This window comes from Pediculus humanus, genomic scaffold, assembly GCF_000006295.1.
Source record: "Pediculus humanus corporis 1103172107631 genomic scaffold, whole genome shotgun sequence".
NCBI lineage: Eukaryota > Metazoa > Arthropoda > Insecta > Psocodea > Pediculidae > Pediculus > Pediculus humanus.
Genome location: NW_002987244.1, coordinates 245,728 through 265,276, shown reverse-complemented (window position 1 = coordinate 265,276; position 19,549 = coordinate 245,728). Strand labels below are relative to the sequence as shown.

General features: G+C 30.2%; 4 protein-coding genes across 4 annotated transcripts; 2 read left to right on the top strand and 2 right to left on the bottom strand.

Moving 5' to 3' along the window:
- Nucleotides 1–856: 856 nt before the first annotated feature.
- Phum_PHUM258310 (uncharacterized protein) lies at nucleotides 857–1,682 on the bottom strand (the record flags this gene model as incomplete). Its single annotated transcript, XM_002426485.1, has 2 exons — nucleotides 857–1,517; nucleotides 1,600–1,682. 2 exons carry the CDS (start codon nucleotides 1,680–1,682, stop codon nucleotides 857–859), a joined length of 744 nt encoding a protein of 247 aa, XP_002426530.1.
- A 1,145-nt stretch (nucleotides 1,683–2,827) lies between these two features.
- On the bottom strand, nucleotides 2,828–9,947 carry Phum_PHUM258300 (collagen alpha-1 precursor, putative; the record flags this gene model as incomplete). The annotated part of the gene is made up of 21 exons (XM_002426484.1): nucleotides 2,828–2,970; nucleotides 3,033–3,269; nucleotides 3,344–3,445; nucleotides 3,518–3,719; nucleotides 3,775–3,972; nucleotides 4,062–4,232; nucleotides 4,313–4,425; nucleotides 4,503–4,593; nucleotides 4,666–4,763; nucleotides 4,842–4,926; nucleotides 5,006–5,041; nucleotides 5,132–5,200; nucleotides 5,294–5,365; nucleotides 5,450–5,539; nucleotides 5,607–5,687; nucleotides 5,771–5,842; nucleotides 5,910–6,080; nucleotides 6,158–6,374; nucleotides 6,465–6,660; nucleotides 6,757–9,482; nucleotides 9,919–9,947. 21 exons carry the CDS (start codon nucleotides 9,945–9,947, stop codon nucleotides 2,828–2,830), a joined length of 5,199 nt encoding a protein of 1,732 aa, XP_002426529.1.
- A 1,412-nt stretch (nucleotides 9,948–11,359) lies between these two features.
- Phum_PHUM258290 (uncharacterized protein) lies at nucleotides 11,360–12,933 on the top strand (the record flags this gene model as incomplete). The annotated part of the gene is made up of 4 exons (XM_002426483.1): nucleotides 11,360–11,435; nucleotides 11,631–11,791; nucleotides 11,892–12,395; nucleotides 12,505–12,933. The coding sequence occupies 4 exons, from the start codon at nucleotides 11,360–11,362 to the stop codon at nucleotides 12,931–12,933; spliced, it is 1,170 nt and encodes a 389-aa protein (XP_002426528.1).
- A 2,130-nt stretch (nucleotides 12,934–15,063) lies between these two features.
- On the top strand, nucleotides 15,064–18,746 carry Phum_PHUM258280 (alanyl-tRNA synthetase, putative; the record flags this gene model as incomplete). Its single annotated transcript, XM_002426482.1, has 12 exons — nucleotides 15,064–15,246; nucleotides 15,321–15,466; nucleotides 15,775–15,969; nucleotides 16,034–16,309; nucleotides 16,390–16,537; nucleotides 16,613–16,877; nucleotides 17,143–17,442; nucleotides 17,549–17,723; nucleotides 17,797–18,005; nucleotides 18,075–18,258; nucleotides 18,328–18,523; nucleotides 18,594–18,746. The coding sequence occupies 12 exons, from the start codon at nucleotides 15,064–15,066 to the stop codon at nucleotides 18,744–18,746; spliced, it is 2,430 nt and encodes an 809-aa protein (XP_002426527.1).
- Nucleotides 18,747–19,549: the final 803 nt, after the last annotated feature.

Genomic DNA, 19,549 nt, shown 5'->3' with positions numbered 1-19,549 from the left:
TTTTTTTTTAACTCGTTAAATATTAACAACATACACACACACACACACATATCTAGATTGTGTTTATTAATTTTAATTTTGTTTCATAATAAAAATATTTAAATAATTTAACTTTTGGGTTTTTTTTTTTTCCCCCCTTAAAATTAATGATAGTAATAACAACTGAATATTTACAACAAAATTTAATTGTGGAGAGAGGAGAGGGGGAGGGGACGGGGGTCATGAATTTTTTTTTTGGAATTTTACATTAATTAAATTTAAAAGGAAATAACTAAAAAAAAATTATTTATTTTATTATATTTTAAAAAAAGTTTACAATTTTTTTTTTTTTTTTTTTTTTGAAAATTGTGCGTATAATTATAAAAAAAAATTTTTTTATGTTATTCAAATTGAGCGTGCATCAAACAAATTAAATTCGGTTAAATTTAAATTTTTCCCTCCCCTCCTTCCTCTTCCCCCCAAGATTTAAAAGAAAAAAAAATTTTACAATATTGATACACTCAAGTGATTTTAAATAATATTTATTACTACTACTCGTAAAGATAGATAGAAAAAAAAAAAGAATCTCAAGGAATTATTTTTATTTATCGAATGAATATTTAAATACATTTTGAAATTAAATAATATTATGCAATAATCACACTTTTCAGTCCATTATCACATGCTATTGAAAAAAAAAAAAATTTTCTAACAGAAACAACATATTATTATTATTATTATAAATGCTAATTCTCATGTTATTAACATTATAAATGATGAGTTAATAATCGTTTAATAAAAATATTACAAGAACTAAATTATGTTTATAGTGTGTGTAAAATTTTAGTTCAACACATTTAAACAAAAAAATTATTTACTATTCTAAATCGATATATTGCATCAAATTTTCAATTTCTTTAAGGACTTCATCTCGTCTAAGTAATTTTTCCAATTGTTCTTTTTCTAATTTTACTCCTGAATTTTTTTTCTCTTCAATGGCATCAATTTCTCTTAATCTTTTCTTCAAGTTTTTAACTCTTTTGTTAGGATCCACAGAACCATCACTCTTACAAGTTTCATCTTTCTTTTTAGATTTGTTAACTTTATTCGGAGCCGATGCGATTTGTTGTTGATTACCACTGACTTTTGTCGAAGTATTTTTCGATCTTGATGTAACAGTTGTCCAACCGCCATTTTCATCTGATACTTTTTGAACTGATTTAGGCAAGTTGCTGGTACTTGTTAACAAATTGTTTGGCTGAGCTTTCTCAGGTTCTTCTATTATTACCTTATTCAAAGTGTTTCCATTCGATTGTGATTTTTTCTTTTTTTTCTTTTTAGTCGTCGAAACAATATTGCCAGAATTTGTTGTGGTTACTGTATTTTGCTTGGCAAGAGATTTTTTTTGCTCTTTTTCTTTTCTAGCTTGAGCTTCTTTGTAATCTTCTTCTGTAAAGCCGACAGGATACTTCAGTATACTTTTTGCTAACTGTTTACCTTTACTTTCGTACAGTGGAACTTCTTCTTGTGGAATGTATCTTTAAAAAAAGTAAATATGTATTATGATATGCTGAAATGTGAAGAGGAGTTAACCTCATCAAGCACCTATGTAATTCTCACCCATCTTTAACTCTTCTTTGCTTTCGCCAAGTACCGTCCGGTCTCTGTGTAGCAGCAATGAAAGTCAAACCTAAAATTATCATTCGGTAAATTATTTACTTTGCAAAGAGTAAATAAAGCATGGAACATAAATTAGTAAAAATCCTCAAAGTCAAAAGTTAAAAACATGTAATTTGATTAAAAATTTAGAAATTAAAATAAAAAGAAAAGGTTTTTTTTCATCGGGACGAAAAGAATAAAAATAATTTGAATTAAACAATTAATAATACCTTCACTGTTTTTAACATAAGGCGAAGCCATTTTGGATACAAACGTGTCAATAGACTAACCGTAAACTTACATATCTCTAAGATAAAAGTTAAATTATTTTTGAGTTTTTTTATTATTTTCTTATTAATTCTTTGAAAAAAAACTATTTTTAATGTTTATTTAGTTTATAATTTGTTGTGAAAAAAGGTGTATGTTAAGATTAGAGTGATTTTTTTCTTAAATGTATTTCATTTCATTCATTACTTTACTAGAAAGAAATTTTTTTTATTTGCAAAGTGATATAAAAAATTAATAATGATAAAAATATTTAATGAAAGCTTTTGCATTTTCTTCAGAGATTTTATTTTGAAAAATACGTGACATTACTGATATTAAAAACAGGTAATTTTATATTTAATTATTATTTATATATTATTATCGGTCTCGTATATGCATAATTGAAACTTATTTCACAAGTAAAATGTTTTTTTTTATTGATAACATCGTTCACGTGAAACTGAGTATAAAAAAAAAAAATGTATTGATAATTTATTTTAAAAATTTTTATGATAATTTTATTGTTTTTGCTGTTTTAGTATATATTTATAGTACTTAATGTGACTACTGTTTAAATTTCAGTAACTTTTATAGGTTATAGCATGTATTTCATAGAAAAAATAGAAAATTCTTAAAAAAATTCAATTTATTACTTTTAAAATATTTAATAGTCAATATATGTGCATATAAGTATCGTTTAACATATATTTAAAAATTGGCAGTATATTCGTTTTTTTTTTTTTTTTTTTCATAAAAACTCTTAAGAAAATATTTAAAATTTTTCAAAGCAAAACATACAATTTTTTATATATGGCAGGAACATAATCATGCTAACATTAAAAGTTTTTTTTTTATAAGTAAAAAATAATTTTTTTTAAGTATAACATGTAATACATTGAACTGTAAATTAGGCACACAATATTTAATTTGAAGTTCCAGGTGGTCCTTTTCTGTTGCCCTGAGCTCTCTGAGCATTAGCAGCTGCTATCATTTGGACATAATTTCCTACTCCATTGCAATCGCAGGCTCCTGTTGGACCAGGTGGTCCTACAGCTCCTGGTTTTCCTTGAAAAATAAATGAATTTTTTAATATTTGTAAATTTTTACAAATGTGTTTAGTTACATACCAGGTCTTCCAGGTTCTCCTCTGTCTCCTTGTCTTCCTGGTACACCAACACCATCGTTTCCCGGTGGTCCTGGTGGGCCTCTAAGACCCATAGGACCATCTGTTCCGATTCCTTCAGGTCCTCTATCTCCTTTGTCACCTCTTTCTCCTTGAGGTCCTGGTTGACCAGGAGGTCCTGGATGACCAGGTAATCCTGGGAATCCTCTTTCTCCTGGTAACCCTACTCTTCCTGATTCCCCTGCATAAAAATTACTGATTTAGTTTTGTTCCTCAAAAAAGGTAGTATTATTTATTATTCAATTAAAGTAGTACCTTGTGGACCTTGCGGTCCTGGGGGTCCCGGACGACCCTGCCTGCTTTTTCCTGGAGGTCCAGGAGGTCCTTGAAGGGTAGCTGTCAATTCTGTCAATTGGTCTTAAAACCCATTGAAATTAGTAAATTTGTGATTTTCGGTCAATAAATAATTTACAAAATTTAATTAAATACCTCTTAGTACACTTGCACAAATTTCTCTGACTTCTGCTTCACTGAAACTTCTTCCCGGTGCTCCTTGAGGCCCTGGCATACCTGGTTGTCCTCTAGGTCCTGGTGGTCCGGTCAATCCGGGAGGCCCTTCTTTACCGGGTATCCCTGGCACACCAGCTATTCCTTCAGGTCCTCTTTCTCCCGCTGCTCCTCTTTCACCTGGCTGTTTTTATATTTTTTTAATCTTTGAAAATATTCACGCCTTAAACTTAACTTACCGTTCCTGGCATTCCAGGAGGACCTCTTGGTCCTGCTACTCCGGGCGCACCGTTGCCGTCTATGATCGTGTACCCAGGATTCGTAGATGTTGTTTCTCCGGGAAGTCCTGGTTGTCCGGGAGGACCGGGTGGACCTGGGGGTCCTGGAGGACCGATAAATCCTGGTAAACCTGGAGATCCAACCGCTCCAGGTGGACCCTGCGTAATTTTTTTATTGGATATATTCGTTTCGCGTTTTTTTGTTAATTTTTTTTTCAATTAAAATAATTCGTTTTTTATGTGCTTACTGTAAGACCAGTGGGCCCTCTTTTTCCATCCGATCCGGGTAAACCTGGTTCTCCTCTATCTCCTTTAGGTCCTGGAGCTCCATATAATCCATTATTTCCTGGTCTTCCTGGTAGACCTGCTGGGCCTTCCGGTCCTCTCTCACCAGGTTCTCCTTTTTGCCCTGGTAATCCCTGCGATGTATTTATATTACAATGTAGTGAATTCAAATTTGACCAAATTTAAAAATACATATATTTGTGTATTAATTTACCTTTTCTCCCTCGAATCCTTGCAAACCTTCGCTTCCTGGTGGCCCTGGAAGTCCTGGAAGAGATATTCCAGGTTCTCCCTTTTCTCCTTTTTCACCTGGCGCGCCAGGTATTCCTATTACGAAAATACCCGATTATATTTTAATCTTCAAAAGTTACATTCCTTTCAAAGTATTTTAAATTTTTTTTTACCCGGTTGTCCATCTCCTAATCCTGTGAAACTAAGACCGGGCGGTCCGGGTTCTCCTCTTGGTCCCTGAGGACCAGTCAAACCAATCGGCCCCTGAAAAAGTTTTTAATAAATTTAATTTCTTATATTATTTTGTTTAACTTATATGCCAATGAGTAGATTTACTGGTGGTCCTGCTTCTCCTGGAAAACCGGGGGAACCAGCAGGTCCTGTCGGTCCTTCGGTACCAGGTTGTCCATCATAACCGCGTTCACCTTTTTCTCCTGTAAAATTAAATTATAATATATGTATACATGCAATATTGTTTGCAAATAAAATATTCAAAATAATATATATATTACCTTTTTGCCCTGGAACCCCAATTCTACTCTCTGTACTTTCCAACCCTAAACGTGTTCCGACTCCAAAGGTTCGTCCTGGTGGTCCCTTAAAATAAAAATAACATTATAAGACTCTTTAAAATAAAAATAATAAATCCTGGATTAATATTTAATAAAATACATACCGGTGGTCCCTGCTCTCCTTTTTCTCCCTTTTCACCCTGAAAAGTTAAATTTTTATAATAGCATCAAAATTTTTCAAAAATTGTTACATGCATTCAGAAAAAAAAAGATTCAAAATAATTAATTACTTGTGGAAGCAACCTGCTTTCTGCTAAAATACTCATGTCTGGAGGAGGACCTGGAGGCCCGATAGGTCCCTGTAAACAAATCAAAGTTCAAATTTTATCCAGATTTAGTTTTACTGTTTAATGTGGTAATAATTTTAATGCGAATCGCAATTTAATACTGACTTGTGGTCCCGGAGGTCCAGGCATTCCATCTAAACCTGGAGGACCCTGTAATCCTCTAGGTCCTGGAGATCCCTACGTATGAGAAAAAAACAAACTGTGTTATTTCATTTTGTAAAAAAGAAAAATTGTACGTAAAAAAATAATTTGAAATTTTACCACTTTTCCTGGTGGTCCTTCTTTACCGGGGAATCCGGGAAAACCAGGTTCGCCGATAGGTCCGATCGGTCCAATCGGACCTGGAGGTCCCTAAAAAATTTTAATTATTAAGTTACAAATTTTTGCACGTAAAGAAAAAGGAAAATTTTTCACTTACTCTTGTGCCGTTAAATCCTCTTGGTCCAGGTGGACAAACTTGTTCGCAATTTCCAACCAATTGTTTAAAGTCTTTTCTAGTCTGCATCAATCACGTGATCGTTAAAACATTATTTGGAATTCATCATCATAAAAAAAAAAAAAAACATGAGGAATTTCACTTACCGGTAGTTCGTCACAATTTTCTCTTTCCGGTCTTGTTGGATCACAACTTAATACCATCCATTGCAAATCAATCTGTAACGATTTTTTCAATGTTTAGTTTTCTTAGTTATGATAATTGTTTTTACGAAATTATACAAACCGGAAACGTTTGTTGACTGTTCATAACTTTCGATATTGATATATCACCGTTCATGTCAATGGCACCTCTGGGTTCAAGAAGTTCGGTACTTGATTCTTCGCAATCTAGGTACATGGTCAATTGTTGTCTGTTGAGTGAAATATGAAGCTTGTGCCAATTTTTATCAAATATCTAAAACATTAAATTTTTTTTTTGCCTTTGACATCCGCGAAACATCAAACAAAACAAACAATAATAATAATAATAACCTCGGATTTTTGAAGGGCAACAGTTTCCAAAAGTCCTTCGTAATTAGTCATTGAAAATTCAACCGTTTCCCTTCTCGGATTTAACGTGACCATAAATTGCGGACGATTTTGTACATCCGTTAATCTTATTATATTCCAGGGACTTTTTGCTAATTTTTTCGTTCTGAACGTTGTTATAAATGAGAATTGATTTGGTAAACCTAATGGAAATATCGTCCTGGAAAAGAAAAAATGAAAATTTAAATTTTGAATTTATTCCATAAATATTTCATTTTCATTATTATTATTATTATGTAAAAATGTCAACCTTGTAGAAAGTTTCAAATCTGCTTCTTTTTCTAATCTGTAAGCCGTTTGCATTTTATTCGATCCTCGAACTCTGCTAACTCCAGGATATTTAGTTTCCAGTAAATCTAATTTAAATTTTCTTATAAAATCATAAGCTTGTAAATCATCTTCTCCAGGTTTGTAATCACCGCAGGGATCTCCGAGTTCTTCTTCTCCTAATTCATCAGAATTTAATTTTTTTTTTTGTTAAGCTTAGCTTAATGATTAAAAGCAGAAGAAAAATGAAAATGAAAAAAAAGGAGGGAAATTACCTTCTATCGGTCTTCTGCCACTTTCACCGTAAATCACGTTGTAATCCTCGTAATCGAGAGTCGAACCAACTCGTTCATCGAGTTTTCGATTATCTTCTCCAAATTTTCCTCTTTCAGATTCCTGGAGTCCAGCCGAACCATTTATAGCTCCAAGTTCATCCGTTGTCCCGATTTCGAATCTTATGTTGGCGTCTGGAAGTTTTTTACTTTTCGTTTTATCCATTTTATTCGTTTGTTTTTTCTTTTCTTTTGTTATTTTATCATCTTCCGCTGTTTTCTTTTCAATTTTTGTTTCGTTTCCGTTTTTATTCTTTTTATTTATGCTAACGTTTTCCATTTCTAAATTTTTTTTACTTTCTTCTTCTAAAAGACGACGTTTCTCTTCTAAAAGTCTCAATTCGTGTTCTCTTTTTTGCGTTTCTTCAATTTCTTGAGCGAGTCTTCTTTCTTCTTCTTCTTGTTTTAACCTGTATTCTTTTCTTTTTCTTTCTTCTTCTTCTTCTAAAAGTCTTTTTTCTTGAATGATGCTTTCGTTAATGGCTTCGAGTCGTCGTCTTTCTTCGCGAAGTCTTAATTCCGCTTCTTCTCTCGCGATTTTTTCTTGTTCTTCAATTCGTCTCCGTTCTTCCAAAAGTCTAAGTTCGTTTTCCCTTCTCCGATTTTCACTTTCTAATTCTATTCGTCTTCGTTCTTCCAAAAGTCTGAGTTCGTTTTCTCTTCTACGATTTTCATTTTCTATTTCTAACCTTCTTCTTTCTTCGGAAAATCGCGATTCGGTTGCTTTTCTTAGAGCTTCTTCTTCTTCTTGAGCTTGTTTTTTACGAGATTCTTCGATAATTCTCAATTGTTCTTCTCTTATTCGAATTTCCGTTTGCCTTCTCTCTTCTTCTTCCGCTTCGATTCTTTTCCTTTCTTCTAAAAGTCTTTGTTCGTTTTCTTTTCGCCTCGTTTCTTCAATTTCAAAATCGATTCTTCTTCTTTCTTCCAATATTCTAAGTTCTGCTTCTTTTCTTTTCGCTTCTTCAACTGCGGCTTCAGCTCTTCGACGTTCTTCCAAAAGTCTCAATTCTAAATTTTTTCGCCGGATTTCTTCTTCTTCCGCTTCTATCCTCCTTCTTTCTTCCAAAATTCTCAATTCGTTTTCTTTTTTCCTCGCTTCTTCAACTTCTATTTCGGCTCTCCGACGCTCTTCCAAAATTCTTAGCTTATCTTCACGTCTTCGGACTTCTTCCAAACGTATTTCGGCTCTCCTTCGTTCTTCTAATAATCTGTTTTCTATTTCCACGATACGATCTTCGGATTCGACTTGCAATCTTCGTCTTTCTTGCAAAAGTAAAAGTTCATTTTGTATTCTTTTATATTCGGTTTCCGCTTCCGTTCGTCTTCTTTCTTCCAATATTCTTAATTCTTTTATTTCGTTGGCGTTGTTGCTTGTAAAATTCCAATTCCAAACGTTATCATAACTCTCCGTATCGTTATTTATGTAATAAACGTTTTTAACGGTTAAATCTTCGTCTGATTCGTTACTAGAATTTTCTGTTCTGTTCCAAGTGTAAGAATAAACGGTTCGATTTTCCAATGTTTTGTGTTCCGGATCCGAATGTGTGACATTCATGGTTTCTTGGGGGATTATTTGATTCGATGTCTGTATTTCGGTTAAAGTGTTTGTTTCGATTTTAACCGCCGGATAATTTTTTTCGATTTCTTGTACCGTCACGTTGTTTTGAAGGTTCGAATCACCATTTGAAGTCTTGTCTAATTTTTGTTTGTTTCTGAACCGATTCCTCCTTCTGAAACCGTTTCTCAACCCGAATCTCTTTCTGAAAAAAGGCATCGTACCATTTTCTCCAGCGTTGCCTAACCGTTCGACAATATTCACCGTGTAATTCACATGTTGAACAGGTTTCACTTCGACGGTTACTTTTTCATTTATTTCATTTTTCGATTGTTGATTGATTTCAGAGGAAGATTCGACGGTTTCTAAACTGTTGACCGATTCTTTGCTTGTTATCGATAACGAGTTGTTGTTGTTTTCGTATAATGAATGGACGGTTTCTTGTTTTTTGTAAGAATGCGTTTGTTCCGTTTGCGATGAAAAATTTTTAGACGGTGACTCTGTGTCAAATTTTTCAATAAAATTTTCTGATATCGTTGTCACGAATGTGTTTTCTGGTGTCACGGTCGTTTTATAATCCCAGGTATTGCTTTTCGCAGATGTGATTCCTTCCAAAATGGATTCGGTTGTTTTGGAAAAAGTTTTTTCGCTCAACGACAAATCTTTTTTTATACTTTTTTGACTTTCGGTGTCACTTGTGACGTCTTCGGATGTTTCATTTTCCGAATCGTAATTTGAAAAATTATCACTTTTATTTTCTTCTTCGTCTTCTTCGTCATCCGTTTTTCTATTTTCAATTGAATTTTCTTCTAATGAAACATTCGGGGTTTCGTTTATTATTTCTGTCGTTGTTTCTACCAAATCAAATCCATCATCATTTTTTTCCGTGGTACTAGACGAGAATAAAACCGGAATTTGTTTTTCCTCTTCATTTTTTCTGTTTTCCTCCTCTTCTTCTTCTTCTTCATTTTCACTTTCTTTTTTAACCGAAGAATTTTCTTCGCTTTTATCATCGGATTCATTATTTTCATTTTCTTCTTCGTCGTATTCTTCGTTTTTTTCATCGCTGCTTTGCACTTGGGGCGGTTTTATCGAAGTAACGACTTTTTTACTTCCGGTTGAATTTTCTTTTTTTTCTTCATCATCTTCGTTACTTTTTTCTTCTTCGCTACCGTTGTCTTCTTTCGTTTCACCCTTTGACGAACTCACATCTTCATCTTCTTCTTCGTATTCGTTTTCCGATTGATTTTCTTCTTCATCTTCGGTTCCTTCTTCCTCATCTTCGTAATCATCTTCTTCTTGACGTTTACAATCCGTCGAGGGTAGTATTTGTAGGACGAGAATTATTAATACGACGGTTTGACTGAGTCGTTTCCTGTCACGAAAAAAAAAAAAAAAAAAAAGAAGCAAAATATTCGGAATATTCACAACCGGAACCGGAAAAAAAATTAAAAAAAAAACCAAACGAAAAATAAAATTTTACAAAAAAAAAGGCGGTAAATTTAAAAAATAGAAAAAAATAGAAAAAATAGAAAAATTTTATTTACCTCGTAACCAGAGATCTGGTAAACTCCATCATGCGAACCGGCGAACACTGAAGTTGAAGAATAATTTTTTCAACTGAGAAATTAAATCGAGTTCATCCAATCAATGATTTCTTTCCTACCATTCCTCTTGCAATTTATTGTTTTTTTTTTTTTTTTTTTTTTTTTTTCGGTTGTCGTCTTGCTGCAGAATCCCACACACACATATATATATGCGTGTGCGTGAGTGCGTGAGTGCGCGTGTGTATCAGACTCAGTGACGTAGAATTTTTTTAAAAAAAAGTTCACTAGTTGATTAATTACATAAATTACACGTTTTTTAATATTATTATTATTATTATTATTATTAATGACGAAAAATATAAAATTTTTAGATTTTTTTTTTTTTTTAAATAAAAAATAAGTTTACGCCTACCTTTCTCTCTCTCTCCCTCTCTCCTCTCTCTCTTTTTTTGTCTATTAATAAACGAGTTTTAATATTTAAAAAAAAAAAAAAATTTTTTTTAAACTGGGAGTTTTAATATTAATAAAATTATAATTTTTAAATTACTTTATTATTATTATTATCATCATCACCATCATCATCATCATCATCATCATTATTATTATTATTATTATTATTATCACGAGGTGAAACTTTTTTAAAGAAATTTTTTCTGTTTTGTCGTCGGGTGCGTCTCTCTCTTGAACAAAAAAAAACAAAAAAGATTCATTCATTCATTCATTCATGAATTTTTTTTTTGTATTATTTATGAAAGAAAATCATTCACGGATTGATTTCTTTAATAATAATAATAATAATAATAATGAAAAAAATGATAAAAGAAAACGTTTATTTTGAAATTTTCGTTAATTACATTTATACACACATCTTTTTAAGGTATTCACTTAAATAATAACGACGATAATAATAATGATTGTACGAAATATCGTCGGGAATACAAATTTTTCTCTTCCCTTTTTTTTTTAGGGAGCACGAAACCGTTCAGGACGATTCTGAAACAAACACAAAAATTAATTTATAAATTATTTTAATTGGAAAAAAAATTTTTTTTTCTCAAACAGAATCTTCTTAACAATCGATTGACCTCGCAAATTGATTGCCTATAAATAATAATAATAATAATAATAATAATAGAATAAATTTGGTAGACTGGGATTAAACAAAGATTTGGATTTTTTAAAATATAAATTTTGTGTCAAAGACCTTTTAAAAAAAATTTTTTACCTGTTCCATAAATCTTTGTAGATATTTAATAATCATTTTTTCATTATCAGAAAGAACGGTTCTCTTTCTCTCTCTTGTTGTTGTTGTTTCTCTTTTTCTTCGACCTATATTAAATAAATTCATCATCATCATCATCATTATCGTCGTCGTCCGTATTGTTTTAATAAAGGTTTTTTTTTATATGAAAATAATACTTTACCCAATGGTGAACCGGAAATGACTCCGAGTTGTAATAAAATTGGATTCGATACAAAAGCGGCGGCAGCGCCAAGTAAAGCGACTCCAGCCAGTGGTACCAACAAACCCTTTAAAAAAAAAAAAACAAAAACAAAAACAATAACAAAAACGTTCGTTCATTTATTTATTTATTACTAAAAATTCGTTTGGAAACAAAATAAAAAAATAAAAAATAATAATAATAATTTTATACTTTTTTAATAATAATAATAATAATGTTTTTATTTATGTAATTGTATTTTTTAAAAAGAAATGCCTAAAACAACTTTATCTGTGGAAACGACAACAAAATCAGGACAAATACCTCCAGTAGGAGCCACAGGAGCCACAGGAGCAGGAATAACTTACAGACTCTCTGATAATGCTTTCATAAATTCAGGGTGGACATATCGTTCTTCCGTACATCATAAAGTATGTAAACCTTAATTTGTCGTCATCATCGTCATCGTCATCGTCATCGAATTATTATTATTATTATTACTTATTAAAAAATTATATATATATGAATCAGGTAAAACAATTTGTTACGATGAAAGCGAAATTTTCACATCACGTCATTTGTCCGTGGTTTAAAAATCGTAAAAAGGATATTATAGAAAAATATTCTAATGGTAAAACGTTATACGTAGCAAAAAAAGACGGTACGGGAAGAATATATTATCCGAACGGGAAACTCGCGATGAAAATAGAAAAAAGAGGTCATCAAAAATCTCTTACAAAAATATGGATATTTAATTCTGGAGAAATAGAAAGAACTGGAGTCAGGCATCCTCAAAATTTTTGCGCTTTATTCGATTCACTCGGCAACGGTCTCGTTTACGATCATTGCATGAACAAGAAAATAGTTTTTAATCAAACCGAAGGGATATCCTACGTTTTAAGTGGTTTACCATTCAGGTGGAAATGGCACGATTTAAAAATAAAAGTTTACACGGATAAAAAAAAAGAGATATACATGGGTAGAAAGACAAAAATCAAAGATGATTCAATTGAAAAAGCAGTGGTTACAAAAAAGGTATGATATAACGGATTGGGGGAAAATTGTTTGTTTTTTTTTTTTTTTTTTTTTTTGGTCGAAATAAGGTTGTGATGAACGGATGTGTTTATTATACCGTATTCTTCAGAGTTCATCGAAATCCATAGAATCGGAAACGTACAATCCGAACGCTTCGTTAACCCAAGCCGAAATTGATTTTCGTTCCAAAGTCGAAGCCAATAAATATGTCGATACGGGAAAATTAATACCGAAAAAAGTGGCATCCATCAAACCCATAGTCTACACAATAAATCAATACATAAGCCTGAGGATTTTGGATCAATCGAACGTGTCGATAACTTTTTTAGCACAAAATCATTTTGCAAAATTATCAATAGGAACACTATTGAATCCTTGGGAAAAATTACACGTTGATTATTTAGAAACGATTTTTATGAAAGAAAAACATGTTGTTTGTCCATACGAGGATTTACATGCGAGAACGAAAAGTTTGAAAAATTTACAAGATCTTATTTTTCAATTGAAAAAAGATTCGTGTTGTTTAAAACTTAAATGATTCTTATTACTACTACTACTAATAATAATAATGATCGTAATATAATAATTATGATAATAATAATAATAATAATAATAATTTTTTAAATACTTTTATAGCGAGAGCTTTATGATATAATAAAGCTGCGTTGTCGTAATAATCGTATTCCTTATGACGATTGTAATAGAAATTAGGTTCGTTATGATAATTATTTTTTTTATAACCGTCTATGGTCGAAAAATCACCGCCTTCGTAGACGTCGTAACCGTTTTCTTCGTTTCCTAAAACTAAAAAAAATTTCATTTTACTCTGAGGATTCGATACTTTGGAAAATGTCGTGTCAGCAGTTGGTTTTTCGTGTCGTGGTAATTAAGAAACAAAAAAATTACTTACAATAATTTCTATTTATCGATTCGGAAACGGAAACGTCGCCGACATTTTTCATTCCTAGAAATATTTTTTCATTATTTTTACGATTGTTACCGTTTGTCGATGATATGACGATACCTTCCGACGACGGCGACATTTTTATTAAAATAATTATAATCGGAATAAAAAAAAAAAAAAAATATTTTGAATACATTTTTTACACACCACATTCAAAACTGAATTCATTTCCCACACGCCATATTTTTATATACCCCCTTTATTTTTATTTTCACGGGTTTTGATCGTGTGAGTGTGTGCGTGTGCGCGCGTGTGTGTGTGGTTTTTCTGGAAAAACAATGGAGAAATTATTTTGTCAATTGTCGTTATCATCATCATCATCATTGTGTGTACGATGCGTGCTAAATATTAAATTGATTGCATAATTCCTTTTTTTTTTACTTGATGTTCCGCGAGACGATTATTTTAAAAAAGAAAAAAAAATTTTTTTTTTTTTTTTCATTCACTGAATGATTTATTGAATTTTTTTTTTTTTTTAGAGAATGAATTATTATTGCGAGACAAATTTTTTATTAAAAATCCATAAATAGAAATTATTAAAAAATAATGAATTTATTATCATTTAACAACAAATGGGACCTCCAAAAAATTTGTTTCGAACTTTCGTAATCGATGAAATTTGAATTCTTTAATACGCGCCAAAATGAAAGAAAGGGAAAGGAAAATGGCGGAGTTGGAAAAACGGTTGGTTTTTTGGCGCGCGCGCGCGAATTAAAGAATGTTTTCGTTTGAAATTTTTGAGTTCAGACATTGTTCAGACGACATATTCCCCCTTTTTTTTCCTTTTTTTTTTGTTAACATTAATAAAAATTTATCGTTAATTACTGTTAATGAGTTAATTGAAATTTAATTCGAAGTTTAAATTAGAGAATTTAAATCTTTTTATTAAAAAACTAGTAGAGACATGATATTATTTTACAAGGGTCATCCATCTACGATTATTATTATTATTATTATAGGGAAAAAAAAAAACCGAACGTTTCATATATCAAGGATGAATTTAAAAAAAAAAATGAGCAAATAATAATAATTAAATAATAGATTTTTTTAAATTTTTTTTTTGGCGTTCGGTTGGTTGATCGGACGCCATCATTGTCAATGTCGATTGTCAAAATTTTTTATTTTGTTGTTTACGATTTTTTTATTTAATCGAACAATCGAAAATTTGTTTTCGTTTTTTTTTTTAATTGTTTGATCGATAATCGATATGTCAAAGGTTAATCGTTCAGTCATTAATAATCTCATAAAAAAAAAAAAAAAATTTTTTTTTCATTTCGAATTCATCGAACGTGTTGTTTGGTAATAATTTGAGATAGAGAGAGAGAGAAAGTTAACCGGAAGTTACGTTTGAAATAAGATAATAATATTATTATTATTATTATGTTTGTTTCAGAAACCATGAACGGTTTTTTACGTCATCATCGGAAATTCTCCTCCTCCTCCTCCCCTTCTGTTGTACAATTGAAATCTCAAAACGATTGTGTTTCCGCTTCGAAAATTCGCCATTCTTTTATAGGTAAATTTTTTCTTTTTTTTTTTATAATTAAAAAAAGAAAAATTTTTTTATATAAAATTGTTTTCTCTCTCTCTCTCTTTCGGCTTTTCCACGAAGATTTTTTTTGCAAAGAAAATGATCATTTTTTCATTGGTTCTTCTCCCGTTTTCTCCCTACTGGATCCAACTCTTGCTTTTGTCAACGCTGGAATGAATCAATTTAAGGATGTTTTCCTGGGTTTAACACGTCCAGCGGCGACAAAAGTTGCAAATTATCAAAAATGCATTCGTGTAGGTGGAAAACACAACGATTTATCACAAGTCGGAAATGATGGAAGTCATCATTCATTTTTCGAAATGCTTGGAAATTGGTCATTCGGTGATTATTTCAAGGTACGTTTCCGGTGCTGTACGTCTTGTCCTCTCTCTCTCTCTCTACCTTCTCATACCAACGCGTATTTTTCCAGAAAGAAGCTTGTAAAATGTCATGGAATCTTCTTACCGATGTCTACAATTTACAACCGGAAAGACTCTACGTGACGTATTTCGGTGGTGACGAATCTTTAGGTTTGGGACCCGATTTGGAGGTACGAGAAATTTGGCGGGAAATCGGGTTAGTATTTAAAATTTTTTTCGATTTGCTAAGTTTATTTAAAGAAGAGATTTTTTTTTGAAAAAAAAAACGGCGTCGCCTGACCTCCCGGTCAATAGCGACTCTCTATTTAAAAAAAAAAAAACAGGTTCCACCTACCCGAAAAATCTACCTTACTTAAATGGGTTGTAAATTTATTTAAAGCCTAAAGAAATTTTTTATAAAAGATGGTATCTCTCTCTCTCTCTTGCAATGCAATTTTTTCTTTTTTTTTTTAAATGTGTCACTTTTGTCTTGCTTTTAATACATTTATTTGTTAAATTTTACAGGATTAAAGAAAATCACATTTTACCTTTTGGTTCAAAAGATAATTTTTGGGAAATGGGTACCATCGGTCCATGCGGAGTTTGTACCGAAATACATTATGATCATGTTCCAGGAAGAAAAGACGTTGGAAATTTCGTTAACGCTGATAGAGATGACGTCACTGAATTGTGGAACATTGTTTTCATGCAGTACAACAGGTAATTTCATTTACCATTTAATTTTTAAGTTGGCAATCCTGATTTAATTATGGATTGTTTGCAGGAATGAAAATAACGAACTTGTTAAGTTAGGAAAACATTTTGTTGATACGGGTATGGGATTTGAAAGGCTCGTGGCAACACTTCAGGGGAAAACATCAAATTACGACACGGATCTTTTTTTACCTTTATTCGAAGGAATAAGAAAATATTCCAAACATGGCGGATATACCGGAACCTACGACGTACGAGATTCAATAGATTCATCATATAGAATAATAGCTGATCATGGAAGAATGATATCTGTCGCTTTAAGTGATGGAATGTTACCCAATCATCAGTAAGGGGGAAAAACAATAAAAGAAAAGCGAATAATTTGTTATAAAAATGATTTTTTTTTTTTTTATTTAAAATTTTTAGAAATAAAGTTAGAACAATAATAAGAAAAGCGTTGAGAGTATCGAAAAAATCATTTAATTGCGATTCGGGACTTTTGAAAAATGTTACAAATTATGTTGCGGAAACTTTAGAGGATGCATATCCGCAAATAGGAAAACATCTTTCGAAAGTATGTGTTCATGTATGTTCCTTGAAAACGAATGTTCTCGAACGAATAAGTTTGTTTTTTTGTTGTTGTTGGCAGATTCATTTTATAATAGAACAAGAAGAGAAAATATTTAAAGAACAACAAAATGTCGCATTGAAAAAATTTAAAAAATATAAAAATATTTTTCCGAAAATAAAAAACGAGGATATTGAAGATAATCCGAATTTGATTTCCGGTCTTGAATTATTTAAAAAATACATAAAAGATGGTAGAAAAAAATTATTAGATGAAGATGTTTGGATTTTATACGACACGTACGGATTATCTCCGGAAAATACAAAAAAATTATCACAAATTTTGGGTATTACAAATTTTTCAACAATTTCCGTTATAAATAATAATGATAATGAGAAGAGTTATTAATTATAATTTATATTTTTGCCATAAATTTTTTTAATTGATTTTAATTAAAAACTTTTTTTTATGTCTGTCTGACTGTTTGTCTGTCGTCGAAATATATTGATAGCAATAAGAAATCAATTTTGAAATTTTTTATTTTCTTTATTAATTAATAATTAATTAATTATATTAATTTTTTTTAATTATTAATATTTTTTTTTTTTTAGGTCTCGATTTCGATGAGTCTTCCTATGAAAATTATGAAAATAATAAAAAAAAAAACGAAATGAAAAAATTAGAAAAAAAAATATACGATGAAAAACATGAGGGTGACGTCATAGAATCAAAAACGCAACAAAATTTCAATATGGCGGACGACGTCGAACTTACAACAAAAGATTATTTTAAATACGAATATAGAATCGATGGATCGGATAAATATTTATTTTTAAATCAACCGACTTCCGTTTTAGCAATTATTATCAACGGAAAATATCACGATAAAATATCGATAAACGATTTTAACGGTGCGCCATGTTTAAAATAATAAAAACAAGATGGCGGCGGTAAGTTTAAAAACAAAGCAATGCTAACGGTTTTTTTTGTTTTTTTTTTTGTGTTTTTTCGAAACAGGAAATGAAATCGGTTTGGTTTTGGATAAAACGCAATTATTTTCCGCGGAAAAAAATAGAAATTCGGATTTAGGATATTTAATTTTTGATAATAATGATATTTTATTCGATGTGAAAAAAGTTTGTAAATTTGGAAATGGCGTCGTTCATTACGGATCATTTACAAAATATCCAAGGTAAAATTGTTTTAAAAAATTTAATTAATAATTTTATTAATAATAATATTAATTAGTGTTTTTGTCGTTTTAGGAATGCCGAAATGGGGATTCACGACACGGGGATTTTAATATTAAACGAAAATGTGAGATTGAATTTGATGAAAAATCACACGTGTCTTAATTTATTAAAAGGTGGAATTAGGGAAAAATTTCCTTTGACATGTGAAAAAAATTCAATGGTCAATCCTGATAGTTTTACGTTAGATTTAATGGTTTATAAATTTAAATTTGCATTAAACGGTACGAATTAAATAAATAAACAAAAAATTTAAAATGGCGGATTTCAAATTTAATTTTAAAAAATTTCAGACATATTGGATTTGGAAAATTTTGTTAGGAAAATGATAAAAGGAGATGTTAGCGTTAATAGAAAACCTTTAAATCATTTACAATTTTATTATTTATGGGAAAATATTTATTTTAAACCTGGAATTAGTTTGATTGAATCTGAAATTCCTCTCATCGAAATAAATAACGGTTTTACGTTGATAAGGTATTTGAATAAATTTATTTATTTTTTTTATGTATGTATAAATAAATAAAATTATGTACATATATATAGAGAAGTTTGTAATGGAGCACACGTTTTAAGAACGTCTCATTTAGAAGATTTTACAATATTAAAATTGAAAAAAATTTCATATGGAGTTCATAGGATGGAAGGATTAACTGGGATCCATGCGAAACAAATAAGAGAAAATGATTTGAAAATGGATAAAAAATGGAAAATATTAAAAGGACAAATGGAAAAGGATATCGTATGTATTTATTTATGTCGTCGAACGTTAAAAAGACAGGAATAATAATAATAATAATTTTTTTTGTAAGGTTTCTGATAATTTAAAAAAAATAACGGATATTATGGATGAAATAAATTCAATGGAATTGTCATACGTGACCAAATGTAAACTTTTAAACGAAATGAACGTGGAAAAAGGAAAAAAGGAAAAAGAGGGAAAAAGGATTTTAATTGATTATTAATAATTAAAAGGAAAAAAATGAATTTCTTTTTGTTTGGATGCTGTTGAGGAAATAAACAAAAGTCTTTACCTTTTTATTAATATTAAATTAATAAATTTTTTAAATAATAATAATAATAATAATAATAATAATAATAATAGAAACGTGAATTCGTTTTTATTGATTATTTCCCAATATAAATAAATTTTAAAGAGTAAAAAAAAAAAAAAAAAAAAAAAAAAATGTGAAAATTAAAAAAAAAAATTTTTTTTTATTATTTCCTCCCCCTTCTTTTTTTTTGATTATTTTTTTTCTTTTTTTTCCTTTTTTTTGGAAATGCGTGAATTGAGTTTTTATTTAGTTGAGCATGCGCGGGAATGTCCGTTATCACATCCCCCTTGTGAACACCCTCTAAGAGAAAACGACAGTCGGGGGCGCGCCCTCTTAAAAACAACGCAATACAATAAAAAACGTATAATTCCGCTCTTGTTATCACATTTCAACATTTTATCAGGTAAAAAAAAATTTATTTATTTATTTATTTACTTATTAATTATTAACGATGTAAATTTATTTTTTTACTTACATACTTACATATTTATTTAATTAATTAATTATTAATATTATTGCTTTAAATATTAATAATAACAATAATATTAAAAAGTTATGAAACTCAATTTAATTAATTAAAAAAATAATAATAATAATAACAATATGAATTTTATTTATTAACTTATTAATAATGATTTGTGTTTGTTTATTTATTTTATTAATAAATTTACATCAATTAATAATAATAATAATATTAATATCGCGCACATATT